General features: G+C 41.5%; 1 protein-coding gene across 12 annotated transcripts in view; it reads right to left on the bottom strand.

The window, feature by feature from the left end:
* Positions 1-9,966, bottom strand: part of dnm1a (dynamin 1a) — an 85,136-nt gene extending 75,170 nt beyond the window's left edge. For 9 of the 12 annotated variants that reach the window (XR_006757668.2, XR_006757667.2, XM_045689987.2 and 6 more), the window contains exon 1: positions 9,243-9,966. Coding sequence is in view for 10 of the 12 variants with exons in the window: in XM_045689987.2 (XP_045545943.1) it covers positions 9,243-9,403 (161 nt within the window). In the remaining 2 variants the exon portion in view is untranslated. The remainder of the gene's footprint in view (positions 1-9,242) is intronic. The other 3 variants (XM_045689986.2, XM_014128738.3, XM_014128731.3) reach the window with 2 other exon arrangements.
* Between the last annotated feature and the right edge of the window lie 3,290 nt (positions 9,967-13,256).

Below are 13,256 nucleotides of genomic sequence, written 5' to 3'. Positions count from 1 at the left end.
GTGTTTATAATGTTACCTCATCAGCATAGCAGGTATTTATAGGGTAGTGTCTATAATGTTACCTCATCAGCATAGCAGGTATTTATAGGGTAGTGTTTATAATGTTACCTCATCAGCATAGCAGGTATTTATAGGGTAGTGTTTATAATGTTACCTCATCAGCATAGCAGGTATTTATAGGGTAGTGTTTATAATGTTACCTCATCAGCATAGCAGGTATTTATAGGGTAGTGTTTATAATGTTACCTCATCAGCATAACAGGTATTTATAGGGTAGTGTTTATAATGTTACCTCATCAGCATAACAGGTATTTATAGGGTAGTGTTTATAATGTTACCTCATCAGCATAACAGGTATTTATAGGGTAGTGTTTATAATGTTACCTCATCAGCATAGCAGGTATTTATAGGGTAGTGTTTATAATGTTACCTCATCAGCATAGCAGGTATTTATTGATATGGTAGTGTCATAATGTTAACTCATCAGCATAGCAGGTATTTATAGGGTAGTGTTTATAATGTTACCTCATCAGCATAACAGGTATTTATTGATAAGGTAGTGTCATAATGTTACCTCATCAGCATAACAGGTATTTATTGATATGGTAGTGTCATAATGTTACCTCATCAGCATAACAGGTATTTATTGATATGGTAGTGTCAAAATGTTACCTCATCAGCATAACAGGTATTTATTGATATGGTAGTGTCATAATGTTAACTCATCAGCACAGCAGGTATTTATAGGGTAGTGTTTATGATGTTACCTCATCAGCATAGCAGGTATTTATAGGGTAGTGTTTATAATGTTACCTCATCAGCATAACAGGTATTTATAGGGTAGTGTTTATAATGTTACCTCATCAGCATAGCAGGTATTTATAGGGTAGTGTTTATGATGTTACCTCATCAGCATAGCAGGTATTTATAGGGTAGTGTTTATAATGTTACCTCATCAGCATAACAGGTATTTATAGGGTAGTGTTTATAATGTTACCTCATCAGCATAGCAGGTATTTATTGATATGGTAGTGTCATAATGTTAACTCATCAGCATAGCAGGTATTTATAGGGTAGTGTTTATAATGTTACCTCATCAGCATAACAGGTATTTATTGATAAGGTAGTGTCATAATGTTACCTCATCAGCATAACAGGTATTTATTGATATGGTAGTGTCATAATGTTACCTCATCAGCATAACAGGTATTTATTGATATGGTAGTGTCATAATGTTACCTCATCAGCATAACAGGTATTTATTGATATGGTACTGTCATAATGTTACCTCATCAGCATAACAGGTATTTATTGATATGGTAGTGTCATAATGTTACCTCATCAGCATAACAGGTATTTATTGATATGGTAGTGTCATAATGTTACCTCATCAGCATAACAGGTATTTATTGATTTGGTAGTGTCATAATGTTACCTCATCAGCATAACAGGTATTTATTGATATGGTAGTGTCATAATGTTATCTCATCAGCATAACAGGTATTTATTGATATGGTAGTGTCATTATGCTCTCTCTAATTCTCTCTTTCTCTCTTTCTGTCTTTCTCTCGGAGGACCTGAGCCCTAGGACCATGCCTCAGGACTACCTGGTATGATGACTCCTTGCTGTCCCCAATCCACCTGGCCGTGCTGCTGCTCCAGTTTCAACTGTTCTGCCTGCGGCTATGGAACCCTGACCTGTTCACCGGATGTGCTTGTTGCACCCTCGACAACTACTATGATTATTATTATTTGACCATGCTGGTCATTTATGAACATTTTAACATCTTGACCATGTTCTGTTATAATATCCACCCTGCACAGCCAGAAGAGGACTGGCCACCCCTCATAGCCTGGTTCCTCTCTAGGTTTCTTCCTAGGTTTTTGGCCTTTCTAGGGAGTTTTTCCTAGGGAGTTTTTCCTAGCCACCGTGCTTCTTTCACATGCATTGCTTGCTGTTTGGGGTTTTAGGCTGGGTTTCTGTACAGCACTTTGAGATATCAGCTGATGTACGAAGGGCTATATAAATAAATTTGATTTGATTTGATAATGTTACCTCATCAGCATAGCGTCAAGTCTCTCCTCCTTTACTATTAGCAAGCGTGTGGAATGTCACCTATTCACTTCAGCACACTAAGGCAATTCCAACACGCTTGCTGATGAACCCATGGGCTCACTCGTGCAATAATACGTTTTCTTTCTTTCAACCAATGGACATAAATCTAGGGGAGTATTTACAGTGCCTTGAGAAAGTATTCACACCCCTTGACTTTTTCCACATTTTGTTGTTACAAAGTGGGATTAAAATAGAGTTGTCTTTTTTGTCAAGCCAAAAGACTCCTGAAGAGGAAATCAAATGGCTACCTGGACTATTTGCATAGTATGCCCCCAACCCCTCTTTTATGCTGCTGCTACTCTCTGTTTATCATATATGCATAGTCACTTTAACTATACATTAATGTACATACTACCTCAATTGGCCCAACCAACCAGCACATTGGCTAACCGGGCTATCTGCATTGTGTCCCGCCACCCGCCACCCACCACCCGCCAACCCCTCTTTTATGCTACTGCTACTCTCTGTTTATCATATATGCATAGTCACTTTAACCATATCTACACGTACATACTACCTCAATCAGCCTGACTAACCGGTGCCTGTATATAGCCTCGCTACTGTTTTTTTCACTGTCTTTTTTTACTGTTGGTTTTATTTCTTTACTAACCTATTGTTCACCTAATACCTTTTTTTGCACTGTTGGTTAGAGCCTGTAAGTAAGCATTTCACTGTAAGGTCTACACCTGTTGTATTCGGCGCACGTGACAAATAAACTTTGATTTCATCTACTGAAAATACTATGTAATGTCAAAGTGGAAGAGAAATTCAAACATTTGTAAAAGAAAAGATGTGAAAATAAAGCACTAATATACAGTTTCTTGAGTATTCAACCCCCTGAGTAAATACATGTTAGAATCACCTTTGGCAGTGATTACAACTGTGAGTCTTTCTGGGTAAGTCTAGAAGAGCTTTCCACATCTGGATTGGGAAAAATTTGCCCATTCTTTTCAAAATGATTCTCTGTCAAATTGGTTGTTGATCATTAGTGGAAAACCATTTTCAGGTCTTGCCATAGATTTTCAAGCAGAATTAAGTCAAAACTGTAACTCGGCCACTTCACAGACTTCTTGGTAAGTAACTCCAATGTAGATTTGGCCTTGTGTTTTTGTCACGCACTGATCTGTTTCACCTGTCCCTGTGATTGTCTAAACCACCTCCAGGTGTCGCATATTTTCCCCAGTGTATTTATCCCTGTGTTTCCTGTCTCTCTGTGCCAGTTCGTCTTGTATGTTTTCCAAGTCAACCAGCGGTTTTCCTGTTCTCCTGCTTTTTGCATTCTCCTTTTTCTAGTCCTCCCAGTTTTGACCCTTGCCTGTTTCTGGACTTTGTACCCGCCTGCCTGACCATTCTGCCTGCCTTGACCACGAGCATGTCTGCCACTCTGTACCTCCTGGACTCTGATCTGGTTTTGACCTTTTTGCCTGTCCACAACCATTCTCTTGCCTACTCTTTTTGGATTAATAAACATTGTAAGATTGTAAACATTGTAACATTGTAACATTGTAACATTGTCCTAGATCTTAGTGCTGCTTTTGATACCATCGATCACCATATTCTTTTGGAGAGATTGGAAACTCAAATTGGTCTACATGGACAAGTTCTGGCCTGGTTTAGGTCTTATCTGTCGGAAAGATATCAGTTTGTCTCTGTGAATGGTTTGTCCTCTGACAAATCAACTGTAAATTTCGGTGTTCCTCAAGGTTCCGTTTTAGGACCACTATTGTTTTCACTATATATTTTACCTCTTGGGGATGTCATTCGAAAACATAATGTTAAATTTCACTGCTATGCGGATGACACACAGCTGTACATTTCAATGAAACATGGTGAAGCCCCAAAATTGCCCTCGCTAGAAGCCTGTGTCTCAGACATAAGGAAGTGGATGGCTGCAAACATTCTACTCTTAAACACAGACAAAACAGAGATGCTTATTCTAGGTCCCAAGAAACAAAGAGATCTTCTGTTGAATCTGACAATTAATCTGGATGGTTGTACAGTCGTCTCAAATAAAACTGTGAAGGACCTCGGCGTTACTCTGGACCCTGATCTCTCTTTTGAAGAACATATCAAGACTGTTTCAAGGACAGCTTTTTTCCATCTACGTAACATTGCAAAAATCTGAAACTTTCTGTCCAAAAATGACGCAGAAAAATGTATCCATGCCTGTGCTACTTCTAGGTTGGACTACTGCAATGCTCTACTTTCCGGCTACCCGGATAAAGCACTAAATAAACTTCAGTTAGTGCTAAATACGGCTGCTAGAATCCTGACTAGAACCAAAAAATTGGATCATATTACTCCAGTGCTAGCCTCCCGACACTGGCTGTAGGCAAGGGCTGATTTCAAGGTTTTACTGCTAACCTACAAAGCATTACATGGGCTTGCTCCTACCTATCTTTCCAATTTGGTCCTGCCGTACATACCTACACGTACGCTACGGTCACAAGACGCGGGCCTCCTAATTGTTCCTAGAATTTCTAAGCAAACAGCTGGAGGCAGGGCTTTCTCCTATAGAGCTCCATTTTTATGGAATAGTCTGCCTACCCATGTGAGAGACGCAGACTCAGTCTCAACCTTTAAGTCTTTACTGAAGACACATCTCTTCTGTAGGTCCTATGATTAAGTGTAGTCTGGCCCAGGGGTGTGAAGGTGAACGGAAAGGCTGGAGCAACGAACCGCCCTTGCTGTCTCTGCCTGGCCGGTTTCCCCTCTTTCCACTGGGATTCTCTGCCTCTACCCCTATTACGGGGGCTGAGTCACTGGCTTACTGGTGTTCTTCCATGCCGTCCCTGGGAGGGGTGCGTCACTTGAGTGGGTTGAGTCACTGACGTGGTCTTCCTGTCTGGGTTGGCGCCCCCCCTTGGGCTGTGCCGTGGCGGAGATCTTTGTGGGCTATACTCGGCCTTGTCCCAGGATGGTATGTTGGTGGTTGGAGATATCCCTCCAGTGGTGTGGAGGCTGTGCTTTGGCAAAGTGGGTGGGGTTATATCCTACCTGTTTGGCCCTGTCCGGGGGTTTCATCGGATGGGGCCACAGTGTCTCCTGACCCCTCCTGTCTCAGCCTCCAGTATTTATGCTGCAGTAGTTTATGTGTCGGGGGGCTAGGGTCAGTCTGTCACATCTGGAGTATTTCTCTTGTCTTTTCCGGTGTCCTGTGTGAATTTAAATATGCTCTCTCTAATTCTCTCTTTCTCTTTCTTTCTCTCTCTCTCGGAGGACCTGATCCCTAGGACCATGCCTCAGGACTACCTGGCTTGATGACTCCTTGCTGTCCCCAGTTCACCTGGCCGTGCTGCTGCTCCAGTTCCAACTGTTCTGCCTGCAGCTATGGAACCCTGACCTGTTCACTGGACATGCTACCTGTCCCAGACCTGTTGTCCCAGACCTGCTGGAACCCTGACCTATTCACCGGACGTGCTACCTGTCCCACACCTGCTATTTTCAACTCTCTAGAGACAGCAGGAGTGGTAGAGATACTCTCAAAGATCGGCTATGAAAAAGCCAACTGACACTTACTCTCGTGTTACTGACTTGTTGCACCCTCGACAACTACTATGATTATTATTATTTGACAATCTAGGCCATGTGCTGTTATAATCTCCACCCGGCACAGCCAGAAGAGGACTGGCCACCCCTCATAGCCTGGTTCCTCTCTAGGTTTCTTCCTAGGTTTTGGCCTTTCTAGGGAGTTTTTCCTAGCCACCGTGCTTCTACACCTGCATTGCTTGCTGTTTAGGGTTTTAGGCTGGGTTTCTGTACAGCACTTTGAGATATCAGCTGATGTAAGAACGGCTATATAAATACATTTGATTTGATTTGATTTGTAAGACTCCAACCATCTGCCTCCTTTGTCAGCATCTGGGTCTCGCCTTGTGTCATTATAGTTTTAGGTTATTGTCCTGCTGAAAGGTGAATTAATCTCCCAGTGTCTGGTAGAAAGCAGACTGAACCAGGTTTCCCTCTAGGATTTTCCCTGTGCTTAGCTCAATTCCGTTTCTTTTTTATCATGAAACTTCCCAGTCCTTAATGATTACAAGCATACCCATAACATGATGCAGCCACCACTATGCTTGAAAATATGAGGAGTAGTACTCAGTAATGCGTTGTATTTGATTTGCCCCAAACATAAGGGAAACACTTTGTATTCAGGACAAAACGTTAATTGCTTTGCCACAGGTGTTATAACAACTGTTTGATGAATCGTGTCATTTTACATCTGCCTGCAAGTCATCACATCGAGGAAATACTTTAAGGAATGACGAATTCTAAATAGGAAATGTGCCTCTACAGTATATCTCAATGCAATATGAAACTCAGAATTGGGATCAGCAAAATGCTAAGATTGTTGTCATGGCTGTGTAAAGTCAGTTACCAACTCTCATCACTGTTTACATCCTATATCATGTAATTATTGTTATTTTGTACTTCTTATGACAGATGTTAAGTAAAGCGTTTACACACTTTCATAAGACTCTGTGGCCTGAAACTCTGCATCTCCCTCTCACTCTCTCTCTCTCCATCTCTCTGCATTTACACACTTTCATAATAACTGTGGCCTGAGTCTCGCTATTTCGCTTTCTCTCTTTGCTTTAATCTCTCAGTGTTTCTACAGTTCCCTGTAAAGCCAATGATGTCACCATGGGGTCAAGGGAGGGAGTGGACTGACAAAACATGGTCAGATGGTCTCCTAGTTCTTTAGGAAACCCCAGTGCCAACAGAACGGTCCTCTGTCCACATGTCCAAACAGGCGGTGTCTCTGTCTGCATCCACACTATGAGCCACCTCCATTCTACACGCTGACAGATTCTATTAAAAGTCAAAAGGATAAACAGCAAGCAGCTTAATGAAGGCCAACAGATTAGAGTAGGGCCCCAGTAGAAAGAGAGAATTAAATTATTGCGAGAGGGAGAGTAGGGTAGACAGTGAGAGAGTGTGCAAACACATGTGCATTGTGTATGCATTGTGTATGTACAGTATGTATGCATGTATGTATTTATATATGTATGTATGTATGTAATTTCTCGCATGGGATAGTCTTCATTTCTCAGAACAAGAATAGACTGACGAGTTTCAGAAGAAAGTCCTTTGTTTCTGGCCATTTTGAGCCTGTAATCGAACCCACAAATTCTGATGCTCCAGATACTCAACGAGTCTAAAGAAGGCCAGTTTTATTGCTTCTTTAATCAGGACAACAGTTTTCAGCTGTGCTAACATAATTGCAAAAGGGTTTTCTAATGATCAATTAGCCTTTTAAAATGATAAACTTGGATTAGCTAGCACAACGTGCCATTGGAACACTTGAGTGATGGTTGCTGATAATGGGCCTCTGTACGCCTAAATAGATATTCCATAAAAAATCTGCCGTTTCCAGCTACAATAGTCATTTACAACATTAACAATGTCTACATTGTATTTCTGATCAATTTGATCTTATTTTAATGGACAAAAAATGTGCTTTTCTTTCAAAAACAAGGAAACTTCTAAGTGACCACAAATTTTTGAACGGTAGTGTATGTTTGGGTGTATGTGTGTATGTGTGAGTAAACACAACAAGTTTAGTGTGTGTGTGTGTGTGTGTGTGTGTGTGTGTGTGTGTGTCTGTGTGTGTGTGTGTGTGTGTGTGTGTGTGTGTGTGTGTGTGTGTGTGTGTGTGGTGCGTGAGTACGTGCGTGTGAACACAAAAGAAAACAGCAGGGAGGGGGTGCGGCAGTAGTGTGTGATTAGGAAGACCCGGGTGACGTCAGTGCAGCTGGTCAGGGAGAGTAGACTGCATGATGGTACATTCTGCTAGTCAGCAGGCAATTCATTGCGTCGAGACTGCAGTATGCATCTTCACAGGCACTTACAGTATAAACTTGTCAGGATGACAATGCTGCTGAGAACACGTATAATTAATATTGACCAGGACATCCAACTGTTCCCGTTGACATTACAAAGAAATGTGTAGGCTGTTATTTTGTATAGTAAAGCAAAGCATTGTGTTGCAAAATGTGCAACAGCCAAAGGAGGCCTGACAATCAGTCAGTCACTTATCGTATCGCCCGGTGCTGAGCGGGTGTAGCAGCCTAGTTAAGCACTAACAGATGGATGGGGAGCCGACATCGAAGGGCTCAAAGCGACTCTCCCTTCCTTCTCCTCTCCGTGTATTTTCGCAAGGTCATACTGCAGCATAGCGGGGTTGTGTCCCCAGAGAAATGTGGTTTATCCATCATCGACACCGTGACAGTTGTGACAGGGACTATGACATAATTAATGTTATGTATTCATTCATATCTCACATTAAGTGTACCCTAATCCCTAAATGACTGAAGGTCAGATACACATACAATCTATCCTCTGTGGTCTGTGTTTAGTTTATGAACGACAAAATGGCAACCCTGTCTGAGAAACAACCACACAATTAGGCTTTCTTGTTGGAATTGTGTGTTTACAAGGTGCCTACAAAATATTGGGCAGTGGCCTTCAATGCGCTATGCGACCTGAGCGTGAAGTGGAAGAGCCCACGAGAGGATGGGGGGAAATGCATACCGTATTCAACCCCATTAGACCGGTACATTATGATGTCTTTAATCACAAGAACTGGAAACCTCCAATATGTATTATCAAAGGAAATGCAAAATGTTGGGAGATTATTTTATATCTACTGTATACTTGTACTATGACAAATATTAGAATAACATCATAGAGGAAATACATAATTGTCCAATAATGATTTCAATTATTATTGTTTAAGCTTAAATACAATAATTGTATAATAGGGAGCACTAACAACAAAATCCAACGTCCATTTTGGTTTGGTATTCTATTCTGCCAATGCATATAATGCAGCAATTAGCACATGGAAGGTTTTATGTAACCAAATAAGCTGTTTAAATGTATTATGCGTGAAGAGGAGGGACTGGTGATTCAAGGCAGCAATTTCATCAACTCTTCTTAATTTAATACATTCGATATAATTGTGAGGTTATCCAATGGATCTCAATGGCTGTAAATCAAGGGATGGGGGGGGGGGGGGGGGGGGGGGGGGGGGCTGGGTCTAGATAGGTGTGTAAGAACGATTGCAGCCTAGGAGGCTTTGATCATGGAGGGATGCATTTGCGTACAGAAACACAAAACCACTTACTTCCCAACGAAGTTCTCCAACACCGAGCTTTTCCCTGCACTCTGCCCACCGACCACAGCGATTTGAGGCAGATCCAACTGGGAATTTTGACCGATGGCCGAGAAGGCATCTTGCATTTTATTCACAAGAGGAATAAGGTCTTCCATCCCCCGGTTCCCCATGATTGCAAGGGAATCGGTCCCTCCTTTTTAGTAGAAACAAATGAGGGAAAGCGTTCTCCCTCGGAACCGAGCGCTTGTCCCCCCTTTATCACCCTTCCGTTATGAGGGTGTTTCAACGTTTGGAATCCGCCTTCTATATAAATGTTGCTTGCACCCTCATTGATTACGCTTCCCCGGTGTCCCCTCTACACAGAACGCTTCTCCTCTCCTCACTCTCCTCTACAGCTATACTCAACTCTCTACCACGCAGCACCGAGGGATGATCTCTTCTCAGAATACGCTAGGGGATCCTTGCACTGACGCGCATGCACCACTCAGCGGCGATCTACCTCAACAGAATTTCGCCCTAGGCTTTGTGTGCTCTCTCTTACCGATATTCTGTAAGAAATAGAAATACATTCTATGTAAACATTGTATTTATAAATAGGCTATATTGATACTTTGCTACATCATAGATTAATTATGCTATGCCCATGCTGATTATGTTTGGTGGGCTTTGCGTGGATGGCAGTGTTGATCTGTCCATGGTGCTGAAATTGTTAAACGACGTCATCGGTCCGTCAGTCTCCTTGGGGAAAGAGGGCGACATACGCTACAGACAGCCACAGTGCGCACACCGATGAATAATAAGAAGTGCGCATCCCTGTAAAATACCGGGAGCAGGTGCACAGTGTTACCAGCAAGAATAGGCAATACCGACCAGGAATAAGTGACCTCGGCGATACTCCTTCAAAATAAAAGTCACATAATAAAGACGGTAAAAAAAATACAATTTGTCAAAATTCGATTAAAATATGTTGGAAATATTAGCAGACTTTGAATTTTGGAAAAGGAAATAGTTAGTAGCCATAAAAGCACAAATAATATTATAGCACTGACAATATTGTTAACAGCAATAATAGGCCCTACTAGATAGTAATTATGGTAACAACAGTAGGCCTAATTTAAATATAAAACATTATTTATAATGCTACTATTATGAATAATAATATACTTATAATAATCCACTTTAGAAAACACGTTTATATCCCATTGTTCTGTCCCATTGTTCTGCCAGTCAGATGTATTCAATATTTGCATATTAAATAGATTCGTTTTATTTACAAAAATACATGTGCCACAATGGGTGCCACAAAGGAGCACTTTCACAGGTTCCAATAAAACTGAATTGCAGTGCAGATATATTAAAATGAACATAATTAAATTCAATTGTCCATGAGCCAGACCCCCAGATTTGGGCTGTCACTCTCACTTAGGCCGACAATGTCTCATAGTGATTTTTTTGAAGGTCTATGTCCCTAGAGTTGGAAAATGTGTGATACCAGTTCATCAATAGTAGCTTTCTGTGTGTTATCACTATTTCTTTCATCCCTCCATCCCATTCATTGACAAACAATGTCAGTATACAACAAGTTATTGCTCACTTGTACACTTTAATCATATACCATTGGAAAGATTCACAGCAATCCATCAGACACATTTTCAGGAATGTTCAGGTCAACAGAACTTTGACCTTTGACCTCTAGGGTATGTGATGGACATTTTAAGTTTGTGCTTTTCAAATAACCCATTTCTATGTTCTATGTTTGTGCTTTTCTAATCAAAAGCAAATCAAATGTTATTTGTCACATACACGTGTTTAGCAGATGTTATTGCGGGTGTAGCGAAATGCTTGTGTTTCTAGCTCTAAAAGTGCAGTCATATCTAAAAATTTCACAACAAGCTACCATTGCTGCACGGCTATCATACATTTTCCAACTCTAGGGACATAATACTTCAAAACAATTGCCACGTGACATGGTTGGCCCAAGTGAGCCCGACCGACCCCTCTAGCTCATGGATTAAAAAGAGAGACACATTAACAAGAACATTTCACTTTGAACAACTACCCTATCTACTGTCTGTTATAAACCCTAACTAATGATGGAAGGCTTCAGTGTTACATTGAACATACATATTGCACCGTACACAATTTCCTGTACATTATGTTCCAGTAAACGGGGGTCCATTCTACTCAGGAGCACTTCCACTTCTGTGGCCCTTTAAAGGCGTTTAAAGACGGGCCGCGGTGAGCGTCAAAGGTATCATTGACTTCAATGGGAGTAGGGCGGCGGATGGCAAAACACAAGCAGTTTTGCAAGTGGCACGGTTCGTGGTGCTCGCTACCATGATAGGCTTCAATGGGAGAAGGGCGGCAAAACGCAAGCAGTGGTGCTCGCTACCGTGATAGGCTTCAATGGGAGATGGGCGGCAAAACGCAAGCAGTGGTACTCGCTAGCGTGAGCGGCGCCGCTGGCTCGACGTTTGAAGTGCCAAACAATTTTATTAGCTGAAGTCTTGAGCTGCCGCCGTGTATGGTTGACCAATGAGTATCTTCATCTTGTCAACAAATCAAACAATGTTTTAATGACAACATTCGAGCTGACCACAACCGGGATGGCCGGTGCTATCCGGGTTCCTTGGGGCCTCACTACAATAAACCATAACCTTAATGCCTAGCCTTACCCTAACCTTAAACATTTTACATTTCAACTTCAGTGGGGTATGGATGTCCCAAGGATCCCAGATAGCAGGGACTCAATCGGGAATGCTGGTCTCTACACAAGGTAGGCAGATTTTCTCACCGCGGCTATTTACCATGGCCAACCGTTTACCATTACTGTACGCCGTGTCACAGTAAAAGGGGGTTCGATTCTACTTAGGAGCACTTCTACTTTCCGAATCCACAGATTTACACCCCAAGCAGTGTAGCTGCTCATTCTGCACCGCTTAAAGAGTGTCAAATCAGACTCCTTTCCTGCAGTAAAATGACCTAGTGGCCTCATCGGTGGAATGTTCTTAATAATTCATAAACGTTATTTTTAAAAACCTGTAATATTGGGATGCAAACTGAAAATGGAATACATTTCAACTCAAATCTGAAATAGCCTCGTTAACATATGTAGCTTAAGAAAAAAGGTTCATGAAATCAATAATTTGCTAGTAACAGATGACATTCATATTCTGACAATCTCTGAAACTCACTTAGATAATAGCTTTGATGATACAGTGGAAGCAATACATGGTTATAACATCGACAAAAATGCCAAAGGTGGGGGTATTGCCGTTTATATTCAGAACCACATTTCTGTAAAGCTAAGAGAGGATCTCATGTGAAATACTATTGAAGTAATATGGCTACAGGTTAATCTGCCTCACCAAAAGTCCATTCAGGTTGGAAGCTGCTATATATGACCAAGTGTTAACAGTCAGTATCTGGATAACATGTGTGAAATGCTTGATAATGTATGTGATATCAACAGAGGTATATTTTCTGGGTGATTTAAATATTGACTGGCTTTCTGTCACACCCTGACCTGAGAGAGCCTTTTTATGTCTCTATTTAGGGTTGGTCAGGGTGTGATTTGGGTGGGCATTCTATGTCCGTGTTTCTATGTTTGGGATTTCTTTGTTTCGGCTGGGTATGACTCTCAATCAGGAACAGCTGTATATCGTTGTTGCTGATTGGGAGTCATACTTAGGCAGCCTGTTTTTCCTTTGGGTTTTGTGGGTAGATGTTTTCCGTATAGTTACTTTGCCTTATGGAACTGTGTAGTCGTTGTTTTGTTTATTTTGTAAGTGTTCACTTTTCTCAATATTAAAAAAGATGAGCATTCATATTCCCGCTGGGTTTTGGTCCTGTGTTCACGATGACCGTTACACTTTCATCAAGCTGCCCACTCAAGAAAAAGGTCAACACTGTAACTAGTACCTGCAACCTGGTACAGGTTACTTTATCAGTTAACCTAGCAGGGTAGATACAAACAGCACAGGAATGAAATCATCAACATGTATTGATCACATCTTTACTAAT

Source organism: Salmo salar, chromosome 11, assembly GCF_965601325.2.
Source record: "Salmo salar chromosome 11, fSalSal1, whole genome shotgun sequence".
NCBI lineage: Eukaryota > Metazoa > Chordata > Actinopteri > Salmoniformes > Salmonidae > Salmo > Salmo salar.
The sequence above is the reverse complement of the archived record's forward strand: the minus strand, read 5'-3'. Positions and strand labels throughout refer to the sequence as shown.